This window comes from Podarcis cretensis (genome assembly GCF_951804945.1).
Source record: "Podarcis cretensis genome assembly, chromosome: Z".
Taxonomy (NCBI): Eukaryota; Metazoa; Chordata; class Lepidosauria; order Squamata; family Lacertidae; genus Podarcis; species Podarcis cretensis.
In genome coordinates this window covers 15,298,129-15,324,016 of record NC_137184.1, presented here as the reverse complement: position 1 = coordinate 15,324,016, position 25,888 = coordinate 15,298,129, and the positions used below count along the sequence as shown (strand labels likewise).

Genomic DNA, 25,888 nt, shown 5'->3' with positions numbered 1-25,888 from the left:
AATCAAATAAATCATAGCAAGTTCCCTGAGCCACAATAGCATTTCAGTATCAAATCTACTCCTCACTTTGTGCGTAATGAGACATGTCTGTATGTTCTGTCAGCCTACCCTAATTTATTTGGCCTGTAATCTAGGCCAGACCATGAAATAGAGAAAGAGAGATAGAGATAGATTCTATAAAGCAAGACAAAAATATATTTCCATTTTAATCCTCTTCATTGAACACTTTTGTTGGTGTTTGGTAATTGGGATTAGCAAAATTAATGTTATGTTACAGATATTAGGGGGTGTTCATATATGTATATGAGATAGTTACAATGTCAGACTAGCATCTGGGAGAGAACAGGATTTGAATTCTGGGGCATGGAACCCATTAGATGGCCTTGGGCCAGTCACTATCTATCACCCTAATCTCTGCCTCACTGAGTTGTTTTGAGGATGCAATGAAGTGGAGGAGAACCATGTACACCATGTTGAGTGACATGTTTGATGGTGTTTTAGCAACACATTTTGGGAGGTGGGGATTTATTCCTTCTGCTCTCAGTGCAGTTGGTGGGCACTGTCAAAGGGTTGGACAGGGCTAGGGTCGGAAGGTCAGCATCACAGGGCTTGTACTTGCTGTGGGTCACATCTCATCTTGCTAGTTATAAATCGTTTTGTGGAAGGAGAATAGGCTGGGGGTGCATGTGTGGGAGAGGGGCTCAATTCAGTTAAGCCAGATGTGATCAGCGAAGTGGGTCATTGCCTACGTTGCATTTCCCAGGGCCTGGGAGAAATTGCTGTCTAGGAGGTAAAAAGCTGAGAAAGGGGCATAGAGCATATGATGAGGGTGTCTATTCAGGAATGTGACCCCCGATGCATGCTACAGGCTGATTCCAGGCATAGCTTTGTTCCTGGCTCTCCTCCTCCAGCTCATTCATGGCCTGGCATGAGATTCAGAGCCACTCAGAAGGGCTCATTACACTTATGAAATTGAAAGACACACACAGAGAAACAAAGACAGGCAGAGAGGCAGACTCATTGCCAGTCCTGCAACTGGATAAGGTCACAGGAACATCTAGCCCAATCCTATTCTTGATGCCCCAGTGGAACGCCTTGTAAGCAGGACCTGAGTGCACTAGCAACATTTGTGATTCCTAGCAACTGGTATTCAGAGAAAGACAGCCTCTGGGTGTGAATGTTCTGTGCCCAGCTATTATGACTGCCAAGGAGCTGTCAAACGAGCCAGGTCAATCAAGGGGCAGGTACACACACGGCAGGTGCGGAATGGAACTAGCTTTTTAGTAACAGAAAATAACAACACAGTAGAGTCCTCTGGTTCGTCTTAATGAATCTGAGACATTGCTGAAACGAGCTCCGTCCATATCGCTCTAGTCTCTCCCTGGATCCCTCCCAAGCAGACGAAGGCTGCATCCTGGGGGTAAGCACCTCTTCTGGGCCTGCTGCTCTCAACAGCATGCAGGACTCTCCTCAAGTGGGATGTTGGAGAGGGAAGAGAGCCAGTAGGAATTGGATTGTCCTGCTACTGCTTAGCAGAGGCAACCTCTGACTCCTCTCTGCCTGAGTCGGTGCTCATACTGTGAGTCTTAGCCTCTAACCCTGTCCTGGAAGTTCCTCCTCCTAACCCCACTTGATTACTCAAATCCCCTGCTTTTAGCACCTCCTAGGTCATCCCTTCTGCAGACTCTTCTTCAGTGTCCCACCACCAGGATCCAAGATCTAAGTACTGTAGTCATCTTCAGTACCCTCCCTGGAGGGCTGTTGGGCACGTGGCTTCCACTGCTCTTCCTAACCCAGCCAGTCACTAACAATGGCTAAGTAAAAGCTGGGTGCTGGATCAGGCCAGTGGCCTCCCTAGCCTAGCATCTTCTTCTCACAGTGCAAACATCAATGGTATGCTGTCTAGTTATCATAGGTTCCATCTGATGATAGTCCTACTCACAATAAATTCTCTGTGGGATAGGTTAGGCTGAGAATCCATGACTGGCCTAAGGTCACACCTAGTGAGTGTCATGACTGAGTGGGGGGATTTGAACCATGATATTTCCCATGTTCTAGTCTGATACTTTAACTACCAGAGCTATAATCCTAGATAGATTTAACAATCAATGCCTCTTAACAGGGAACTCTGGGAACTGTAGCTCTCTGAGGGAGGAATAGGGGGCCTCCTATCAAATCTCAACTCCCTTAACGAACTGTTACTTCCAGAATTCTCGGAGGGAGGAAGCCTTGGCTCTTTGTAAAGCAGTGTTATAACGTTTATTTTTTAATTTTTTGTATATATTGAGTTTAATTATTTGTGCAGTTATTCCATTTGTTATTCAAGACATAATGAGCTGCATACATAAAAAACCAAAATGGTTCAACATCAGATAATATTGCTACATTAAGTCTTAAGGTCTTTAAGGATGATATCCCTTCACCTCATTGCGGCTCCTTACTTCTTCCTTTTTTTTTTACTGTGTCTCCCCCACCCCTTTTAATTCATTAGTCTTACATAATATACATTTAAAGTGTTTGGTGTGAATGTGGCTTGAGCAGAGGTATATACCTCTGTTTAGAAGGGAGTTGCTTTATTTCGAAGAAGCTTTGCTTTACTGGCCTGAAGAGATGGGCCTTAGCCTCTGAAGGAGGAGACTAGGCACATCAGCTCTGTGCTTTAAGCTGTGTCTCAGGCCCTGCATAAGTTAACAAGGAAGAACCACTGACTTAAAGTCAGGCAGCAGGGTTCCTCCTGAAAGCCAGAAACTCCCCCCCCCAAAAAAAAAAAAATCCCCAGAACATGCTAAAGAATAATGGAGGGCAACTCTCCCATGAACACTTTGGGATGTCTGTTGCAATCCATTCAACAACTTAGAAATTTCATGCTGCCTTCAGAAACAGCAGAAACAGCTCCTCCAACATTTCTGAACATGTGCAGTGGATGGTGGTGCTTCTGGACATGCACAAAATGCGATCAGTCACAGTCATGTCTGGGACCAATAGGGCAGAACATCCAAGGCAGTCTCTGCAACAGTTAGAAAGCCAGCATGCTATTGTTGTTAATTACTGGATTATGACCTGGGTTACCAGGGTTCAAATCGCCTGCTCAGTCATGAAACTCACTAGGTGCCTTTGAGTCACTGCCTCTCATAGAATCATAGAGTTGGAAGGGACACAGGGGTCATTCTTGTAATTCAGGAAACTATCAGTCTAACCTACCTCACAGGGTTGTTGTGGGAATTAAATGAGCAATGGGAGAACCATGAGTGCCACCTTGAGCTCTTTGGAGGAAGGACAGGATAGAAATATAATGAAATAAATTAAATTAAATTAAAAAATCCAGGCAAGCAAGGTCAGGGACTCCAATCTAGTCAGGCAAAAAAAGCACAGGGTGCAAAACAGGGAGTTGGTGTGGCCTCAGGAGACAGGGTGGTGTGTCTCTCTCACCTAATCCACCTCATATGGAGGTTGTGAAGATAAACCCGGAAGATGAAAAAACCTTGGATCCACTTGGATTTTCCAGCTGCTGCAGGCAGAGGCAAAATTTACCCACTTCATTTTGGAAGTGCTGTGGCTTCATATATATATACTCTTCCATTTTCTATTGGCATTTCAAATCTTGTCTTTGTTTCTGTGGTGCTCCAGTGAATCAATATTTCTATCAAAGGTGCATTTGAGCCCCAACATGAATCTCCCCACCGCCTACCCTTCGATCTCGTATCATTTATAGGAGGACATACTGTCAAGAAATGTTGCTACATTGCATTTATTTTTATTGCCCTAACACTTTTCCAAAGTCCTGGATGAAATAATCCTTAGTCTCTTGAGGGTCATAAAAAAGTCCTCAAGAGGTGTCTGAAAGACTGGTAAAAAAAAAAAAAAAGGTAAAGGACCCCTGGACGGTTAAGTCCAGTCAAAGATGGCTATGGGGTGGGGGGTTAACTCTTCAGGCCGAGGGAGCTGGTGTTTGTCTGCAGACAGCTTTCCGGGTCATGTGGTCAGCATGACTAAGCTGCTTCTGGCACAACGGAACACTATGACGGAACCAGAGCGCATGGAAATGCTGTTTCTTTCCCACTGAAGTGGGCACCTATTTATGTACTTGCGCGGGTATGCTTTCAAACTTCTAGGTTGGCAGAAGCTGGGACAGAGCAACAGGAGCTCCCCCCATCGAGTTGATTCGAACCACCGACCTTCTGATCGGCAAGCCCAAGAGGCTCAGTAGTTTAGACCACAGTGCCACCTGCATCCCTGTCTGAAAGTCAAAAGTGAGGGTAACTGCTGCATTGAGAATCATAGAACCATAGAGTTGGTAGGTACCCTGAGTGTCATCTAGTCCAATTCCTGCAATGCAGGAATCTCAACCAAAGCATCCATTTCAGATGGCCATCCAATCTCTGTTTAAAACCCTCCAATGAATAAGAGCCTACCATCTTCCGAGAGAGTCCATTCCACAACAGCTCTTGTCACAGATGTGTTCCTGATGTTTAGTTGGAATTCCCTTTCTTGTATCTTGAAGCCATTGGTTCAGGTCTGGAGCAGCAGAAAACAAACTTGGCCCATCTTCCATGTGACAGCCCTTCAGATATTTGAAGATGGCTATCCTATCACCTCTCAGTCTCCTATTTTCCAGGCCAAATATGCACAACTTCCTGAACCTCACAAGGCTGGATTTCCATACCCTTGATCTTGGCTGCCCTCCTCTGCCCAATTCCAGCTTGTCAATGCCCTTCTTAAATTGTGGTGCCTACAACTGGACACAGTATTCCAGGTGTGGTCTGACGAGGGCAGAGCAGAGTGGTACTATTACTTTCCTGGACACTATACTTCTGTTCATGCACCCCAGAATAGCATTTGCTTTGTTTGCTGCTGCATCACACTGCTGACTCATGTTAGGCTTGTGGTGTACTAAGACCGCTTCTGCTGGAAGAGTGCAAAACATGACTTAGAATCATAGAATCATAGAGTTGGAAGAGACCACAAGGGCCATCGAATCCAACCCCCTGCCAAGCAGGAAACACCATCAGAGCACTCCTGACATATGGTTGTCAAGCCTCTGCTTAAAGACCTCCAAAGAAGGAGACTCCACCACACACCTTGGCAGCAAATTCCACTGTCGAACAGCTCTTGCTGTCAGGAAGTTCTTCCTAATATTTAGGTGGAATCTTTTTTCTTGTAGTTTGGAACCATTGCTCCGTGTCCGCTTCTCTGGAGCAGCAGAAAACAACCTTTCTCCCTCCTCTATGTGACATCCTTTTATATATTTGAACATGGCTATCATATCACCCCTTAACCTCCTCTTCTCCAGGCTAAACATGCCCAGCTCCCTTAGCCGTTCTTCATAAGGCATCGTTTCCAGGCCTTTGACCATTTTGGTTGCCCTCCTCTGGCCACGTTCCAGTTTGTCAGTGTCCTTCTTGAACTATGGTGCCCAGAACTGGACACAGTACTCCAGGTGAGGTCTGACCAGAGCAGAATACAGTGGCACTATTACTTCCCTTGATCTAGATGCAATACTCCTATTGATGCAGCCCAGAATTGCATTGGCTTTTTTAGCTGCCGCGTCACACTGTTGGCTCATGTCAAGTTTGTGGTCAACCAAGACTCCTAGATCCTTTTCACATGTACTGCTCTCAAGTACTGACTTGGGACAGGTGACACTAAAATGAGAAATATACTAGCTGCTTTCATTGAATTTTATCTTTCCATGGATTGTGATTCCAGCTGTGATTCCTACATTGAAGGGAGTTGGATTATATGACCCATTGGGTCCATTCAAACTCTACAATTCCAAGAGGGTTTGTATTTTATCCCACTTGTTGTTCTGGGTGTGTTTTTTTTAAATAAGTGCTTTTGAATGTTTTGTTTCCCATTTTTAATGTGGGAAGCCACCTTGGAAATCTCCTTTGAGGCTGAAAGAGGTGTGTCAGTGTGGGGTTGGGGGGAATTCCCTAAACAGACAATACTTTGCAAGGTTTTTTTAATGCATTCCCTATATCAAAATGCTGCGGCTTGCAATGGCGGGAAGGAATTTTTAAACTGGTCATCGCAGCAGGAAGTTGCTTCTTACGGCATATTAAATGCAGTCTGCAGCTTTTTTTCAGTTGAAATCAGGCAGAAGGGGAAGGTAGCAGCTAACAATAGGAGCAGATGTGGAACTGAGCCGCTGCTGATCAACTGCATCATAATTACTCACCGTATTTTTCGCCCTATAGGACGCACCGTCCCATAAGGTGCACCTAGTTTTTAGGGGGGGAAATAAAGGGGGGGAAATTATTCGCCCCCCAGGCGCGGGGCTGGGGCGGGGGAAGCCCGAGCTTCCCCCGACCCCAGCCCCCAGAACAGACAGCTCTCTGCAAGCTGTGGGAGCCCAGCGCTGGCTCCCGCTGCTTGCGGAGAGGTGCGCGAAGCCTGGACGCGCTGAGCTCAGCGCGCACAGGCTTCAGCATGCAGGCAACTCTCCGCAAGCAGCGGGAGCCCAGCGACGGGCTCCCGCTGCTTGCGGAGAGGTCCGCGAAGCCTGGAGAGTGAGAGGGGTCGGTGCGCACCGGCCCCTCTCGCTCTCCAGGCTTCAGCGAAAGCCTGCATTCGCCCCATAGGACGCACACACATTTCCCCTTCATTTTTGGAGGGGAAAAAGTGCGTCCTATAGGGCGAAAAATGCGGTAATTACTGAGTTCGGAGTTCTGGGACTAGCACCAAAATGCATAGTTCTTGTGAGCTGATTTTGTGTGTGTGTGTGTGTGTGTGTGTGTGTGAGAGAGAGAGAGAGAGAGAGAGAGAGGGAAAGAGAGCATTCCTCAGGCATAGACTGTCCCCAATGGATGTGGCCTTTCAAATGTTCTAGTGCTGGTTTCAGAATGGCAATTCTTGCTTTGGGCACTCGGTGGGGCTCTTCTAAACTTTTTAAAGATACCCTGTCTTCTAAGAGGAGAAGCATTGTGAAATTACAGCTGTGAAATTTTTAATAGTGCAGAGCAGTTACTTAAAAAGATGCAAGCAATAAAGGGTATGATATTTATAATCCCAATAATTTAGGATTGGTTTAATTGGATTTCCATTTAAGTGTGTTATTTTCTCGGGCTGTTCATCCATTGCACTCTAGGTTTGCTGACCCCTGAGGTTTCCCCAAATGTGGGAAACTTGATTGCATATTTGTTATTGTGATAATAATAATAATAATAATAATAATAATAATAATAATAGCAATAATGCAAGTAATCCAAGTAAATCATGTGTAAATGTTTGGGAATTTAAGTATAACAATAACAGTAATGATTGTATTTAACGTTCAAAGAACTAATGTTTGGTTAAAGGTAAAGAAGGGACACCTGACCATTAGGTCCAGTTGTGGCCGACTCTGGGGTTGCGGCACCCATCTCACTTTATTGGCCGAGGAAGCCGGTGTACAGCTTCCGGGTCATGTGGCCAGCATGACTAAGCCACTTCTGGCGAACCAGAGCAGCACACGGAAACGCCGTTTACCTTCCCGCTGGAGCGGTACCTATTTATCTACTTGCACTTTGACGTGCTTTCGAACTGCTAGGTTGGCAGGAGCTGGGACCGAGCAACGGGAGCTCACCCTGTCATGGGGATTCAAACCACCGACCTTCTGATTGGCAAGTCTTAGTTTAACCCACAGCTCCACCCGTGTCCGTATAACAGTAATGATTGTATTTAATGTTCAAAGAACTAATGTTTGGTTATGGTGCTGTAATTGGCTGCATCATAAAACTGCCATCAGCCTCTGAAATTAGGATAGTACCTCACTAGTTGTTGGAAAATTCTGGTATGTATGCAAAAATTAACTATAGATCTTACTCCTGCAGGATTGGATAAATTCGTGGAGGAAATTAAGACTATCAGCAGCTGCTAGCCATCATGGCTAAGCTCTGCCTCCATGGTTGGTTGTGATGCTTCTGAATACCACTTGTTGGAAGCTACAGCAGGAGAGGTTTCCCAGTAAGGCAGCTGATGGCCACTGTGAGAACAGGATGCTGGACTAGATGGGCCTGATCACAGGCCTGATCCAACAGAGATTTTCTTACATTCTTAATAGTGTCCCTCAGCTGATAGTTAGGTATCTTCTGTCAATGCATGAGGTAGGGTGCAGGAAGCATTTCCCAGTGTTGGAAGCTACACACAAACACACAAATTTTCCTCTGGGTTCTCACCCAGAGTCCAAACAAACTCTCAACTCACCCACAAAACTCTCACAATGAGCAGAATTCATGGAAACAGCAAACATCACCCTATTCTCTCATTCTAGATGTGCTTTTTATGGGCAGGCCCAAGGTGATAGTTCCTCAGGCTACCCACAGCTGTGTTCCATTCAGTTGCCCTCGCCACACCAAGGTCCAGGTATAGCTGGTTTGTTGAGTTTCCTGGGGGTCCAAAGAATGGGAGGAAGGCCCCCTCTACTCACAGCTCCTTCTTCACCCTCTATCCCAGGCATAGGCAAACTCTGGCCCTCCAGATGTTTGGGACTACAATTCCCATCATCTTTGACCACTGGTCCTGTTAGGGATGATGGGAATTGTAGTCCCAAATATCTGGAGGGCCAGAGTTTGCCTATGCCTGCTCTGCCCTTTCCTCAACCAGCTGCTGTACTGTCTCATGGCAAGGTTTGCTTTTGTGGATGGTGCCTCCTCAGGCTGCCCACAGCTATGTCCTATTCAACTGCACTCTCCACACCCAGTTCCAGAATGTAACCAGGGGAGAATGAATAAATGGAAATTGCTTTCTTCCCCATTTTGCTTACGGAAGCCCAACTGTCAGCTGAGCGGCACTGTTGGATGGAACCCACTGTGAGAATAATTTGCTTGCTGTCAAATGCAAGGCCTTTCAGGTTCCCAAAATTGGAATTGTTCTGCTTACCTATGCTAGCCTCAGATTTGCTCTTAAACCCCTTTAGTGTGAAAATAGAACAAGTAGGATTCTGAACTCCCAAAGTTTGCAGTCTCTGCTTAGGTGCAAGACTCAGTCTGGGTGTGTTCAGAAGTTGTCTTTATGTACTTCTGGCCTGTCTGGCTCCCTGAGAATGGTATTTAGAGGCATACTGCCTTGGACAGTGGTGAAGAACATAAGCAGAGCCCTGTTGGGTAAGGCCAAAGGGAACCCATCTAGTCCAGCATCCTGTTCTCACAGGGGCTAACCAGATGTCCCAATGGGAAGCCCACAAGCAGGACCTGAGCTCAACAACAATTTTCTCCCCACTTGGAATTCCCAGCAACTGGCATTCAGAAATGAAGGCAGAGAGCAGGATCACTGCTTTGCTCCCAGAAATACCCAGATTTTAATGTGTTTGCTGCCACAGGGTCCAGCATCCAGCTTTTCATCTGGATACCATCTGCAACCTATAATGCCCTTGTAGATAATGCCTGCGGAGCTGGGTTTACATTTCATTTCAGCCATGGACTCACCGGATGGTCTCCAGCTAGTTAGTCTTTTTTTCAGTCCCTCTATCTGTAAAATGAGCATGTTGGTGACTTCCCTCACAAGGTTGTTGTCAAGACAGACAGGCGGTCCCCCACTTGTAGTAACACAGCATATACTTCTTGAAGCTAACATTTTTCTTTCCATTCTTTTAGTTCCCCCCAGAACATTTTCAGTGCCCCTATCTTGGACATTGTGTGTATGTGTATGTGTGTATCTTCTGGAAAACCTCCCCAGCCCCTCTATTTTTCTAGTGTGGGTGACGTCATTTGGCCTCCACAGTTGCCAGGTGAACAAAAGAGCTGATCTCGAGGGCTAGAGCAAGTGGAAATAACGTGGCCTGAGCCATGTGTGCACAATTTGTCCAGATGATTCAAGGTGCCGCCATGGCAACTGGCAATAACAAAGAGGGAAAGAAACTGGAAAAGCAGCTGCAAAGGAGACTTCATTTTAACAGCGCCGTGGCCGTGATTTTATAAGGCTTGGATAGTTTTTTTCTGGGATATCTCTCATCTCCCCCTTTCTGCTGTTCCTCTCATTTTCAAGCTCTACACAGTCCATGGCAGGACTGTGGGACCTCAGGCCCTGGGAGTCAGTGTGGCCCTCAGGAGCCTTCCCAGGCAAGGGATCTGTCCAAACTACGCCCCTCATCAGAAGGGAAGGGCTGTAGCTCAGTGGGTAGAGAATCTGCTTTGCATGCAGAAAGTCTCAGGTTCAATCATCACCATCTCCAGTTAAGGCTGGGAAAGGATCTCTTGCCTGAAACTCTGAATAGCTGCTGTTAGAGTTTCTGAGCTACATAGACTGCTGGTTCTCACAGTATAAAACAGATTTCCATGTTTCTCCACAATGGCTTAATGCCCCCTGAAAGTGTTTTTATCTGAATGGGATGTGTCTTTGAATTCTGATAGTGCCTCTTGCTTGTCTAGATGTAAGGTAGGTGTGATTGATTGATTGATTGATTGATTGATTGAATTTATACCCTGTTCTTCCACCACAAGGAGTCCAGGGTGGCAAACAGATACACAGTTTAAAATAAAAACAAAGCAAAAACATTCTAGAGCAGATCAAAACATCCTTAAAACATTTAGAATTAAATGCATCAAGAAAGGCAGTTACAGCTAAAAACATTTTAAAAGGCATTTACAGTTAAAAAGCCTATTTCCAGCCAGGAGCCGGTATTCTTTAGACACTAAAGGCATGGGGTAAACAGGAATGTTTTCAGTTTCCTTTTGAAAGTTAATGGTGATGGAGAGATAGGCACACTACACTAGGGAGGGCATTTTGCTGCAGGGGAGCCACCACTGAAAAGCCCCTGTCATGGATAATAATTACCAGCCGGGCAGCCCCCAGACGCAGCTCTACCAACAAGGACTCACCTGCTGATTGTAGGGTTTGAGATTTGTATTGTGGAAGGTGCTGTTTTAGATGCTTTGGCTCCAAGCTATTTGGGGCTTTATATACTAGGACTAACACCTTGAATACATCTGTGTGCAAAACCCTCTGACTTTTGCAAAGCTGAAATGTAGCTTACTATACAATGGTCAGAGTTGGACCTGTTGCTCCTAATACTTTTTGCCTCCCACTTTTTGCCCACTGCTTGGACATGGCCTTCAGGAGGTCCCACATGAGGGCATGTGGCTCTCAGATTAAAGAAAGTTCCCCTAACACTGAACTCAAGGGCATTGGGTGGCTCTGTTTTTGACTTTTTAAAAAAGTGGCTATTTTTACTTCCAGAGTTTATTTAGCCCTGAATTTTCACTTCAGGCAACTAATTGTACAGTTCATCTCACTGTGCGAAGACATTTGGTGCCAAAGGTATTCTAGAGATGGCTGTGTTTTCAAAATACCTGCACACCATGTATTGCTTTTAGGAAATCCTGCAGGGTTTGGAACTGGATTTATTGTTGCTTAGGTACACAAAAGGTACCTCTGTGTGCCCTAGCCTTTAATAACAATGAGAAGACAGTTATATTGTAGGATCTCTCCTGTCCCCTGAGGCTTTGAAACCTTTCCTGTTTTCAAAGAGAGACTTCCTGCAAAGTGAAATTTCCTTTTGTGTTAAATAAAACGTACAATATTGCTTGAATCAAAGGTCTTCCCACAGCTTAATAATGGTCAATTTTGGTACGGTGTGTGTGTGTGATTTTCTGTACAGATATCGTTTCCAAGCTTAGTTTAGGGAGGAGTAGAGTGGCTGCAGAGTCATATCTAAGGCTTGGCTAGGCATGCTGTGCAAACCTGGTGAAAGTTAAAAACCAAGGTTCATAAGCCAGCAACAAACCATGGTTTTAGATTGTGGTTTGTTGGCAGTAGACAACAGTTAAACTGCTAGGACAGGGTTCCTACCCAGTGTTAAACTGCTGGGGAGAGGGTATTTGGACCTGGGAAATATGCAGGTGGGGAAAATGTAGAGCATGCTTCCCCGCCCCAAGGCTGGGCTCTCATGATGCATATCGGTGTGGAGAAATGTGTAGTTTTGGTTCTTCCGAGGTCCCTTCTCTGCCTCATTGCTGTCTTTAAGGCAGATCTTGTGACCAAAAAGAAAACCAGTTTCATTACATCACCAGCATGCAATTTGATTTTGATGGACAGCACTTAGATTTATGTTTTATGTACAAGAGGTTTTTGCCCTCTGAAAGCAGCCAACTTTAGAACTCTAAATAGAGAGAGAGGGTGTTTTTTAAAAATTGCATTCACCACTGTGTTTTGAAGCATTATGGTACATATCCAGTGAAGCGGAGCACTGGAAGATTCAGAACAGACAGAAGGAAGGAATTATTCATGCAGCACAGAGTTAATCTATGGAACTCCATCCTACAGGTGGCAGTGATGGCCACCAACTTGGCTGGCTTTGAAAGAAGATTAAAAGTAGAAATTCATGGAGGAGGAGACTACCAGCTATAATGGCTATGTTCTCCCTTTACTATTGAAAGCTGTAATGCTTATTAATACCAGTTGCTGGAAGGAATTGTTAGTGGGGGAAGTTGCTGTTGCACTCAGGTTTCTGCTTGCAGGCTTCCCATGGAGGCATCTGGTTGGTCACTGTGAAAAAAGGATGCTGGACTGGATGGGCCCGCTTTTTCCTGATCCATCAGGCTGCTCCTACACGCTTATGTAGTCCTTCATGTTCCAAAAGGAAGGCTTTTGGGGTGTTATGAGTGTGTGCCAGGAGATAAAGTGTGCTTCTGTTATCAGACATTTGGGAAAGAACACAATTCTGTATCCCCTTGCTAACAGTCCCTTTTTGGGAAATGTGACTCCGTATCTTTGTGCTCCTTGGCTATTCTCCATCTCGCAGTCCATTTCCATGACAGTCCAAAAACCTGTTGCTTCAGCAGAAGGTGCCAAGAAAACTCTATCCATGTGTGACTGGCCTTCTAAAAGAGTTTTTCTTTCCTAGCCTTTTCTAGATTCCTTAATATTATTTTCAACATCTGGAGGGACACATGTCCTCCCTGTTCTTCAGCACCCATGAAACAGATAAGAAGGAAGAGATACTGCTGTGTGTGAAATTGTTATTATTTATTGTATTTCTACTCCACCTTTTTCTAATCACGGTTCTCCCCCTTCCCATTCAATCCCCCCCCCAACAACCCTGTAAGGTAGGTTAGGCTGAGAAGCATTGTCTGTGATCCAAGGTCACCAAGCGAGCCTCATGGCTGAGTGGAAGTTTGAATCTAGGTCTCCGAGGTCCTCACCATACTACTCCATTCTGGCTCCTAGGCTTGGCTTAAAGATAAATTAAGCCTAGTGTTGGGATTTGAACCACCAGAAGGTCATGTACTTGGGGGTGGAGGGAATCACGTTAGGCTTGGGCCCATTTTGTTGCAATCAGCCTTGATTTAATATTTGTATTTTGCTTTTCAAACAATAGTGTTCACAATAATACTTTTTTTTAACCTTTAAAAAATTATCTAATAAAACCTATACATGGCTTGAATGTTAAAAAACACCATCAAAGCAATTTATGAAAAAGAGAAAGCAATAAAATTATCAGTAAGAAAAAATAAACAATAATTTAAGATATTCAAAAAGTTTTTTAAAAATAGACTAAAACTGTTTTTTAAAGTATCTGGGTAGGGTTGTCTAAACAAGAATATTTTTAGCAGGCACTGAAAAGAGTACAGTGAAAGCTGCTACCTGATATCAATAGGCAAGGAGTTCCAAGGTATAGCTTCTGCCACACTAAAGTATCAAGTTCTTACAAATGTGGAACGGGTATTATGTGGCACCTATAACAATGCCAGTTCCACTGATTGAAGCACTTCAGTGGACTTATATGGGGTAAGGAGATTTTGTAGGTAAACTGGTCCCAGGTTGTTAAAGGGCAAATTTGTAGTGACTACAATTCAGCACAGAGTGATTCAGAATATTAGAAATGGTTGCTGATAACTAGCCCTGTGTCAGTTGATGTCCTCTCTCTCGTTCAGTAAGGAAAGGGCTCCAAGCTTTGATAAGGCCCACTCAGAAAGGCCAGTGGTCAAAAATGTTGGGAGTTGTAGCCCAGCATGGAGGATCACAACTTCTACATCTTTGCTCTAATTTGGTGATTGTACTTTTTTTTATGTTGGCGTCACAGTGTGTATGATTTTGATTATAAAGATGTTGGGTTGGGTTGTAGATTTGAAACATATCCAGTGAAATAATGGGGATAAGGAAAATATAACTTGCTTTGAGAAGGGTGGTTACCCAGTTTCTGTGTTGTAGTAAACAAGGCAGGTGGCAGCTTTTTAATGACAAACAGGTTTAAGAACATTAGAAAAGCTTGCTGGATCAGGTCAGTGGCCCTGTTCTCACAGTGGCTGACCAGATGTTTATGGAAAGCTTGCAAACATGGTTTGAGTACAACAGCAACTCTCCCTACTTGTGATCCTCAGCAACTGGTATTAAGAGGCAGACTGCCTCTGATACTGGAGGTAGAACATCAGAAGAGTCCTACCACAATGGCTGGGCAGATGCAACTATGAGAAACATGCAAGCAAGACCACTCTCGCTACCTGTGATTTCCGGCACCTGATATTCAGAAGCATTACTGCCTCCAACCATAGAGGCAGAACATAACTATTGTGGCTAGTAGCCTTTGATAGCTGAATCCTCCACAAATCTTTCTAGTTCTATTTTAAAGCCATCGAAGTTGGTGGTCATCACTGCCTCCTGTGGAAGTGAGTTCTGTAGCTTAACATACTGATCTAATTTCAGAGACTGATTGCAGTTTTATGATGTGACCAATTGCCGTACCATGACCAGACGCTAGTTCTTTGAACTTTGAATAAAATATTTTAAAACTTTTACCTATAAGAAAAGCTCTGCTGGATCAGGCCGATGGCCTGCCTAGTCCAACATCCTGTTCTTAAAGTGGCTAACTGGTTGCTCCAATGGGAAGCCTGCAAGCAGGACCCAAGCACATGAGCTTTCTCTTTCCTGTGGTTTCCAGTAACTGGCATTCAGAAGCATCCGACTGTGGAGGCAGAGTGTAGCCATTGTGGGTAGTAGCCATCAATAATCTTTGTTACTGTTTAAATTTTAATAGACTAGAGTCCGCCTCATCAAGAACTGGCTACTCTCTAAATTAGTCCCCAGTTTTTGAAGAACAAACAAACCAAATTGAGGCAACTACCCAGATTTGCTCCTGTTTTTTAAAAAGTGCACATGTGAAGCTCTTCCATCCTTAAAACATAAGGATTCTTAAAAAGCTCTGTTGCACTTTGACTTTGTAAACATCTCCTCTCGTTGAACTGTCTCTTGCCTTACAACACCATTTGTGGGTTTCACAGTTCCAAAGCTGTCCCTTCCTCCGTAATTGCGACTGTCAGTTTTTTTCAATTTAGCAGTCTTCAATTCTGCCAGCAGGCCTTGTGAAAGCTGCATATCATGTGACTCAGATCATCTGATCCTCTAGGAGCCAAAACAGTCACCAGAGAGACCAAAACACGCCTTTACCTCCTGGCAAAGCTTTGCCTATCCTCCTCCCTCTTTTCTTTTCTTTTCTTTTCTTTTCTTTTCTTTTCTTTTCTTTTCTTTTATTGAGCTGTGCTGTGATGGAGGAGTTGCCCTTTTAACCAGTTTCAGCAGGAATTATTGAAAACCCAGTGATCTTAACATTCGTCTGGTGCATTTTTTTTGGTACAGATTTCTTATTTCATTTTATAATGGACATAAAACTGAGAGAACAGATATAACAACAGATGAAAACTAAAAGGTGAAAAGCAAAATTATAAAAGAGGCACATAGAATGAGTACAGTTGCACATGATTTAAAACAAAAGGGTTTAGGTAAAGAATATTAACATCTGATTTTCAAGCATAATTCCAGATTTGCTAGACATGTGACAAAGGTTGTCTTGAAAGCGATTGTTCTGTTGTATATGTAGTAAAAGAATTCCGAATCTTATTTGAAAAACACTAGAAGGATCTAATCATTGAAATATCAAATTATGTACAATTTTCTCCATTATATCTACATTCCAGAATGAGCATCAAAAATATTCTGTAGGTTCCTCAGGCACATGGAGACCTTGGTACATGCAGTTCTGAACACTGATCTCAGGTGGTACGTTTCCATTCCCTATTTCATATTAAGTGGTGAAATAATATTCTCATATCACTGAAGAACCAGCCTCGCACATCGAGCCCCAGATGGCACCAACCCCTTCAGAACAGCTGGTTTCACTTAATGCACTCTCTTTAAACAAAACCCGTGTTACTGGAAGCAAGTTTTGAAATAGGCCATAGTTTTCTCGGGTTCTCTGCTGCTTTATGAAGAAGTAAGAGGAGAAGGAGGGAAGGATTTGAAAGAATTTCACGTGGAAAAGCATTTAGGGAAGCTTTTGTGATGGAGCATTTCCAGTCAGGAAAGACAAAGCGAAGTGTTTATTCACACAGCACAGAGTTACAGGGTGGAATTTGCTCCCTCAAGATGTAGGGATGGCCACCAGCTTGGAGGGCTTTTTAAAGAGGGAGGATAAGGTTATCAAAGGCTGCTAGCCATGATGGCAGTGCTCTGCCTCTACTGTTGGAGGCAGTATACTTCTGAATGCCAGTTTCTGGGAATTTCAAGTGAGGAGTATGGTGCCGTGGTGGTCAGGTCCTGCTTTTGAGCTTCCTGTTGGGGTATCTGGTGGCCACTGTGAGAACAGGATGCTGAATTAGATAGGGTCCCTTTGGCCTGGCTCTTCTAAGGAGATCTATTGTGATAGCAGAACTTCCATGCCCAGGGGCAGTCTACCTTTGAATCCCAGATGAAGGGAAACAGCAACTGGAGAGGGGATGTTGCACTCAGGTCCTGCTTGCAGGCTCTTCTTCTGTTGTAATCTATCTGTTTGTCTTTATTTTTTAAATTTCTATTCCGCTCTTCATCCAAGGATCACAAGATGACTATAGAAACACAAAAATGTGTAACATAGTGAGACGCCAAAGCAGTTTAAAAGGCCATAGATTGTTCAATTAGCCAAATGCCTGGGGGGAGAAGAAGAATGTTTTTGCCTGGCCTTAAAATATATGTAACAGAGGCACCAGGCAGAGCCTCCTTGGGCAGAGCATCGCATAAGTGGGGAGCCTCCACAGGAAAGGCCCATTCTTCTGTTGCCAGCCTCCGAACCTCTCACGGAGGAGGTACACTAAGAAGGGCCTTAGATGTTGATTGCAGGGTCCAGGTTAGTTCATATGGGGAGAGGCGGTCCTTGAGGTATTGCAGTCCTGAACCATTTAAGGCTTTATAGGTCAAAACCAGCACTTTGAATTGTGCCTGGAAATTAATTGGCAGCCAGTGTAGTCGGATCAAGATCAGTGTTATATGCTCAGACTGTTTTGCCCTGGTGGGCCAGAATTCTGGCCACAGAATTCTGCAGAAACTGAAATTTCCGAACTGTCTTCAGAGACAGCCCCACATATAATATATTGCAGTAATTAACCTAGAGGTTACCAGAACATAGACAATAGAAGTTAAGCTATCCCAGTCCAGATGGGACGCAGCTGGGCCACCAGCTGAAACTGATGGAAGGCACTCTGTGCCACTGAGGTCAACTGAGCCTCAAGTGACAGCAAAGAATCCAGAAGGACCCTCAAGCTGTGTACCCACTCCTTCAAGTGGAGTGTAACCCAATCAAGAGCAGGCAACCTCTCATCCATCTGGTCTAGGGAACCAGCCACTAACAGTGCCTCAGTCTTATCTGAATTGAGCTTCAACTTGTTGGCTCTCATCCAGTCCGTTACTGAGGAAGGATCACAGTCCAGCACATCCACTGCCTCACTTGCAGATATAAAGGAGAAGGAAAGCTATGTGTTATTTGCAAATTGCTGACTATGTACTACAGAACTATGTACTACTGGTTGACTCCACTCAGCGTTTTCATGTAAATGTTAAACAGCATAGGGGATAAAATTGAACCTAGAGTAACCCCTGCATTAAAGGCTCCATGTGACCGAAGAGCACTCCCCAAGCAACACCCTCTGTAAGTAACTATCAAACTAGGACTGGAACCACTGCAAAATGGTGCCACCCACCCCTAACTTGAATAGCTGCCCCAGAAGGATCCTATGGTCGATGGTATCAAAAGCCAGTGAGAAAATGAAGAGAATTAACAGGGACACATTTCTCCTGCCTCTCTCCCAACAGAGGTCATCATGTATTTTCTGTGCCTAAACTGGGCCTAAACTCTGATTGAAATGGGTCAGTTTCCTCCAAAAGCCCCTTTCCCATGAAAAGGAGATTGGCAACAGGCCCCTCTCGCTAGGAGCCACTAATAATCTCCCTAGCCTAGCCAGCTGTCGTCTCCCTGCTAGTTTTTATCAGCCAAGAGGTGCAAGGGTCCAGAGCGCAAGTGGTTGCCTTGAGGATCCAAGCACCTTGGAATCCCCCCTCTCCCCAGTTCTTGTACAGAATCCAAAAAGAATCTGGCAGTAGCAGTTGCTGCTGAGCTGACCAACAGGTTGAGACACCATTGCATTATTTCCCCTCTGCCCTCCTCATCCCTTTTTCTTTTTGGTATTGCATATTTTAGATTGTAAGCTACTGGGGCCGGGACTGTCTCCCTCAGCTTTTTTTTTCTGAATGTATGTAAAACATTATAGGAAGCTTTCTGATGAAGAGCTGAGGCAAAAAAAAAAAAATGCTTTAAATCATCAGCGTTGTCGTTGTCACCGTCATCATCATAAACTGTTGTGAGCAATTTGCATGGCAGTGAACTCTATGAGGTGGCTCTAAATGCCTAAGAATCTGTGGGCACCTCTGATGTCTTTTAAATGAGTTGTTGCTTAAATCCATGAATCACTTCCCTCATTGATTTCACTGGGCTGGGTGTATGAATGGAATGTTATCTATGGCTTGAGGGTTTTTTGTTCTTTTTGTTAAACTTCATATCTTAAAAATGTGGTGGCCATTTCCCGCTTAGCAAACCCTGTTTTTTTTCTCCCCTTCCAACCTCTTTGATGCCTTGGAGTCTTCCATGTGCCTTTATGGGTTCCCTCTCCCCCCCCCCTGCCTTTTTGCGGCAGGGGATGGGGAGGAAGAGGACTGGGAGTGTGTTTAAAATGGAATCACTCAAGCTCCTTTCATAAATCTCCTTTTAAGAAGTCCTGAGGAGGGTGTTTCACACATGGAATATCCTCATTGGCCAACTTCCAGGTAACAGAGCCTTTTAAATAAAGGATCTGAGGTGAGGCAACAGTGACAGGGAAGTCTTTACTTGGGGCTTAGCAGAATAGCAGCCAGGCTTTCATAACTCTGGATTTCCTCCTCTGCATCCTTAAAAAAATTAAAATTAAAATTGGAGTTTTATTCCTTCAGTTGGCAACTACATTGACTTGGTGGACCAATCTAGAACAAAATCCACAGTGAGGAGCACAAGCCTCTCTCTACCGCCTTTCTCAGTCATTTCCCTGACCAGCATATCCCATAGAATCATAGAATTGTAGAGTTGGAGGGGAACTCAGGATCATCTAGCCCTGTTCCCTGTAGTGCAGGAATCACAATTAATGAATCCCTGACAGATGACCATCCAACCTCTGCTTATAAACCCCCAACGTAGGAGTATGCATCACCTTCCAAGAGAGTCCGTCTTACTGTCAGAAAGTTCGGAATCTCCTTTCTTGTAATTTGAATCCTATGCTCAGGAGCAGGAAAGAACAGCTTGCTCCATATTCCACTTGACAGCCATTTAGATATTTGAAGATGGCTATCATAACTCTTCTCAGTCTTCTCTTATCCAGGCTAAACATGCCCAACTCCCTCGACCATTACTCACAAGGCTTTATTTCCAGACTCTTCATCATCTTGGTCACTTTCCTCTACACAACTTCCAGCTTGCAAATATCTTTCTTAAACTGGGATGCCCAGAACTGGACACAGGACTTCAGGTGGAGTCTGACCAAGGCAGAATGGAAAGAAGGTAGTTGTTGATCTAAACATGAGGCACAAAATGAGCGAGGTTGGATCTGCAGTGAAGACGAGCCCTTAAATCCTGAATCTAAAAATCGCCACAGAGCAAGGGATGGCTTTGCAGCCTCTGAATAAAGTGTAAAATAGAGCCCTGTAATTTCTCTAGGAAGGTGTGATGTGGTGGGAGGCAAGTTTGATTAAAAAACACCACCACCATGTGCACTCCTATCACATGACAAAATATTCTTAGCCCCCAAGTGCATTGGACACTGTGTTTTCTACAGCTATTTTCTGGCTCATCGCCCATGAAACGTGATGAGAGGAGAGAAAGGCTCAGCATTCCAAAGAAGCAATTTTCTTGACAAAAGTCAAAGTTATTTGTTGTGTTTATCCTGTATGAGCTTTTGCGGTTCAGTGGAACTTTTCTCACTGTCATTGCCTGGAACTTTTTAGTTTAGAGAGAAGGCGAGTAAGAGGAGATTTGATGGAAGTTTATAAAATTTTGCTTGACGCGGAGAGAGTGGATAGAGAAAAGCTTTTCATCCCTTTATCTTAACACTAGAACTTGTGGACGTCCAATGAAGCTGAATGTTGGAAGATTCAGGACAAATAATATGAAGTTCTTCATTCAGCACATAAACTGTGGAACTCACTCCCACAGGGAGGCAGCAGGGATGACTTTAAAAGAGGATTGGAGGAACAGAGTATCTATGACTACTAGCTGTGATGGCTATACTCTGCCTCCATGATCAGAGACAGTAATGCTACTGAATTGAGTGCTCTTGTTATTTGGTCCTGCTTGTGGGCTTCCTACTGGAGTATCTGGTTGGCCACTGTGAAAACAGGATGCTGGACTAGATTGGCTCTTGCCCCGATGGAGCAGCCAGGCTCTTCTTGCATTCTATTTCCACTGTCAGAGACAGTATACTTCTACCGTTCTCAGAATCACAAGTGGGGAGAGCGTTGCTGTTGCTTTTGGGTCCTGTTTGTGGGCTTCCATAGGTGTCTACTGTGAGAGCTGGATGCTGGACTAAATGAACCATTGGCATGATCCAGCAGGGCTCTTACGTTCCCATCACCTGCTGACCTTAACTTGACTGTGCATCAGTCTGAGTCCTGGAAACCCTCTACAATTTTGGCAGGGTGGCTCACCACAGGGGCAGGGAAAGCTTTTTTAGCTTAAGGGCCACATTCCTTTCTGGGAAACCTTGTGAAGGCCACATGCTAGGGGTCAGCAGGATCAGATGCAAAAATGAGCAGAGCAGTGAATGCAAATTTTACCTTTCTGTGGCAGGCTAATTTCTACACAATCACATCCTTCTCTATCCAACAATAGCCAGTGTGGTGTAGCAGTTAGAGTGTCACTCATGAATCTCACTGGGTAACATTGTGCCCAGTCACTGCCTCTTAGGGTTATTGTGAGGGTAGAAGGGGGAGGGGTAAACCATGTATGCTGTCACCTCGAGCCCCTTGGAGGAAAGACAGGATAGAAATTTAATAAAATAAAATAATAAAATAAAATAAATCCAGGCAAGCAAGATCGCTGAGTGCAAGGATTGCAATCCAGTCAGTCAAAAAGCCCCAACAACACTCTGGGTGCAAAGCAGGGAGGGCGTGTGGCCTGGGGAGAGTACTGAGGGCCAAATAGAGAGTGTTGAGGGGCCGCATTTGGGCCGCAGACCCAAAGTTCCCCACCCCTGACTTAATGCCACAGTCCTTAAGGCTCTCTCTCCCCCCCCTTTAACACAATGAGTCTTGTGGCACCTTTAAAGACTAAAACATTTTTTATCTCATAAACTTTTTGTGTGCTGCAGTTCATCAGAAGCAAAGCTGCAGCTTTTAAAACAAAAATATATATTAAATGCAAACCCCACCCCCGATTTTCAAGTAGGCTTCAGAAGAGAGAAGCAAAGCACCTTCTAGGGTATGTAAGAATGTGAATATTTTCTCAGCTGTTTGCAACTCAAGACAGAAAGAGAGGCAGGTCCAGCACTGAGAGAGAGGAGTCCTGTGGAGACCAGAGGAACCTGCCAGGGTTAGGCTGAGCTCAGCAGGAAGTGGGATCTGTGGAAGACAGGAGGGCCTTGACACCATTTCTGTTGGCAAATACATGGTGCCCAATGGCCATTTTCCACCTGCACTGTTAGAGACAGTGATACTTCTGAATGCCAGTTCCTGGGAATCACCAGTGGGGAGGGTGTTGCTTTTGCACTCATGCCCTGCTTGTGGATTTCCCACTGAGGCATCTGGTTTGCCACAGTGAGGAGAGGATGCTGGACTAGATGTGCCTTTGCTCTGATCCCACAGGGCTGTTATGTTCTACCTCCACTGTCAGAGGCAGCGTGACTCTGAATACCAGTTTTTGGGAATCACAGGTGGGGAGAGTATTGTGTTCATATCCTGCTTGCAGGCTTTCATTGGGGTATTTGGTTGGCCACTGTGAGAGTAGGATGCTAGGCTAGGTTGCCCCGCTTTGGCCTGATCTAGCATCAAAGCTCTTCTTTTTTTCTGCCTCTCCTGTTGGGGGCCAGCAATACATTGGAATACCAGCTGAAGGAATCAAAAGTGGGGAGAGTGTTGCTATTGTGCACTTATTTCCGTCCACCTTTTAAGCTTCCCATTGGGGCATGTGGTTGGCTCCCTGTAGCCTGATCTAGCAAGGCGCTTATGTTCTTACACCCACTCCACTTCAGGCCTGGGGCCTTCGCTTGCATCCTGATGTCATCCAAGCTTTTGTTTTCCAAGATGTGCTTGGATCAAGCAAAACTGCTCTGCTGGATCCGTTTCCCTGGCTGAACATTTGTTTGGATAACCTTTTGGAATGAAAAGGGGCTCCTCATTAAATGTGGGTTTGGGAAGGGTGCTATTATTCCCTAATAATTCTTGCAACTGCTGTTTTGGAAGTTGGGGGAGGGGGAGAGCAGGGGATGTTTCATTGTACACCCTTCAGTCGAAATGCATCTGAAAAGATCTGAGCTGGCAAGTTGTGTGTGTGTGTGTGTGTGTGTGTGTGTGTGTGTGTGTGTTTCTTTCAACTGCCCTCAAGACAACTCTGGAGAAATAATGGCTTATTCCTTGTTTAAGTCACATCCCTGCTGTGTCTAACACTTTGTGTAAAAGTTCGGGCATATATTTTCTACTTCTTTTCTTCTTCTTCTTCCACTTCTTCTCCCTCCTCAGATGTAATTTGATCGCTCAGGCTTGGTCCTCTTAACTCTGGAAGAAGGCTTTTATTAACTGTTTCCTCCCCGCTTGGAGGAGTGAGTTTGTGAAGAGTGCTGCTGTCTGTAACAGGGTATGTCAAGGAAAAGGATCAAGTGGATGAAGCAACTCCTCTGCAAGGAAAATTTGCAGTGTTTGTGGCTTTTTAGTCTACAAAATAATCTCTTGATTACATGACAAAAGTTTATAAAATTATGCCTGGCATGGATAAAGTGGATAGAGAAAATTTTATCTCCCTATCTCTTAACACCAAAACTTGTGGGCATTCAATGAAGCTGAGTACTGGAATATTCAGGACAGATAAAATAAAGGACTTCTTCATGCAGCATATTGTTAAACAATGAAACTCTTTCCCAGAGGAGGCAGTGATAGCCACCACTTGAATGGCTTTAAAAGAGGACTGGACAAATTCATGGAGTTGAGGGCTATCAACGGCTACTAGTCATGATGGCTAACTCTCTGCCTCCATAGTGGAGGCAGCAATGTTTCTGAATACCAGTTGCTGGAAACCACAGGAAGGGGAGAATGCTGCACTCAGGTCCTGCTTGCAGGTTGCCCTTAATAGGCATCTGGTTGTCTGCTGTGAGAAGAGGATGCTGGACTAGAAGGGCTGTTGGCCTGATTCAGCATTAACCTATGGCCCTTCTCAGCTGAGGCTTACCCCTAGTGGCTATGACACAAAAGTTAGGAACAGACTAGTTGGCAGAAGTGGGATCACATGTCCAACATCTCTGTATGTCTGAATCTGTTGTGAAAACAGACAATCTTAAGCGACCCTGGATTCAGCATGCAAGTAGCAGATGGAAATATCTGTGCTCTTGAAAAGGAAATCTGGAATATCAAAGAGACCCACCCATCCTAGATTTTTTGGTTTTGCAAGTAGTGGAAACAAAATTTTCCCTTCCGGTTTTATCGCTCTAATTTGGGCTTGAGGGAAGGGAGCCATGAGGCTCTTTAAGAAGGAGAAGCTGGCATCGAAGCACAAAACTGCTCAGATTTCCTGCTCATCTTCCTTTCTTCGGCATGGAGTGTGTTAACTTTGTTGTCCCTCTCTTGAGCGTTAATAGGGGCAGTCTTAGTAATCCCATTTAGTAATTCCACTGGAATTCTTATGGAATTCTGCATTCCTGCAGCTGCAGCAGTAGACAGACCTCATGCTATGGAAAGCAGGAGGGGTCAGAATTGCTCAGTTTCAGGATATGCTCTTGTGATACTCCCTGCAGTGTGACTATGCTGCAATTTCCCAGAACTGCTGTCCTCAACTTGGGAGGGTCAGGATTGCCCCATGCTCTGTGTTACATAATATTCAGTCTTGTTTTGTTTTTTGGTACCTCTCCCCACTGTTGACAAAGCATTATTTGAAAAATGTTATAATATACCATATAGGTTTTTGGCCCAGTGCTGTGGGGTCCACTCTCTCTGGTCACTTTCCCCACCCAGATTAACCCACTTACTCAGACAGACAGAAAGGGAGAAAGTGTGCTCACTCTCTTTCACATACTAATAGACACATACTTAGCTTTTCCAAGAAGAAGAAGAGGATTTGATATCCTGCTTTATCACTACCTGAAGGAGTCTCAAAGCGGCTAACATTCTCCTTTCTCTTCCTCCCCCACAACAAACACTCTGTGAGGTGAGTGGGGCTGAGAGACTTCAGAGCAGTGTGACTGGCCCGAGGTCACCCTGCAGCTGCATGTGGAGGAGCGGAGACGCAAACCTGGTTCCCCAGATTATGAGACTACCACTCTTAACCACTACACCACACTGGCTTAGGTCGGGTGAAAAACTGGATCCAGAAGAATGAACAGTTAGTATGTCATACCAGAGACCAGGGATTGAATCCTCACTCAAATCATTTGTTTAATCAATTTATTTAATCAATATATTGGGTTACTGCTTTTGGTTTGATTTTATATGTTGTGGTCTTGTTGTGAACCGCCCTGAGACCTCCAGATATAGGGCGGTGTATAAGTTGAATGAATGAATGAAGTTCACTGAGTGACCTTGGGTCACAGCCATTGCCTCTCAGCCTATAACATACCTTACAGGGGTGGAATAGGGATTAAATGAGGAGGGGGAGAACTGTGTACACCACCCTGAGATCCTTGGAGAAAAAGGTGGGAAATAGATTCAATCAATCAATCAATCAATCAGTCAGTCATCAGTCAAAGAAGCCCTGAGAAGCACATAGAGTTGAAAGAGGGAGTTGGGAGGAGCATCACTCCTCCAATTTCCTCCTTCAGCTCTATGCACTTTTCATAGGAGAAAAGTGGCAACTGCGCTCTCCATCTCATGACCAAGGGAGGCAGTGAGTAGGGTGGGGCTCAGAGACACTGAGGACACCTGGGGAAAGATCTCAAGGGCCACTGTGACCATGGGTGCCATTTTGAAAATAGGCCAGGCACAAGGTGACATATAAGGGCCTTTGGGGGGTTGTTTGTCAACCTCCATGAGAAGCACTGGTGGCTACCAGTTTGTGGCTGGATTGTGACTATTATTATTATTGAATTTATATCCCACCCTATCAGGGTGGTTTACGGAATAAAATCTATCCAGTGGATAGAGTAGCAAGTGGATGAGTACCACACTAAATATGTATAGCAAGGATAAAGCTCATGGATAACAGAGACAGGTTAATGAGAAAGGTTCATTTATTTCATAAAAGAAAGGACTTCTTCACACAGTGCACTCACTCCAAATGGAGGCAGTGATGCCCACCAACTTTGAGCTTCAGAAGAGGGTTGGGCAAATTTGTGGAGGATAAGGCCATCAATGGTTACTAGCCATGCTGGCTATGCTGTGCCTCTGCAGTTGGAGGTGGTAATAAATCTGAATATCAGTTGCTGGAAACTGCAGGAGGGGCAGAGTGCTG

At 44.6% G+C, this 25,888-nt stretch overlaps 1 protein-coding gene across 2 annotated transcripts in view; it reads left to right on the top strand.

Moving 5' to 3' along the window:
- Positions 1-25,888, top strand: part of ABL1 (ABL proto-oncogene 1, non-receptor tyrosine kinase) — a 126,824-nt gene that overhangs the window by 31,719 nt on the left and 69,217 nt on the right. The window contains exon 1 of one of the 2 annotated variants that reach the window (XM_079961243.1): positions 24,694-24,823. The exons of the other annotated variant lie outside the window; for it this stretch is intronic. Coding sequence (XP_079817369.1) covers positions 24,817-24,823 — 7 coding nt within the window. The 5' untranslated portion in view covers positions 24,694-24,816. Of the gene's footprint in view, positions 1-24,693; positions 24,824-25,888 lie in introns of those variants that run through there. 2 annotated transcript variants of the gene reach the window in all.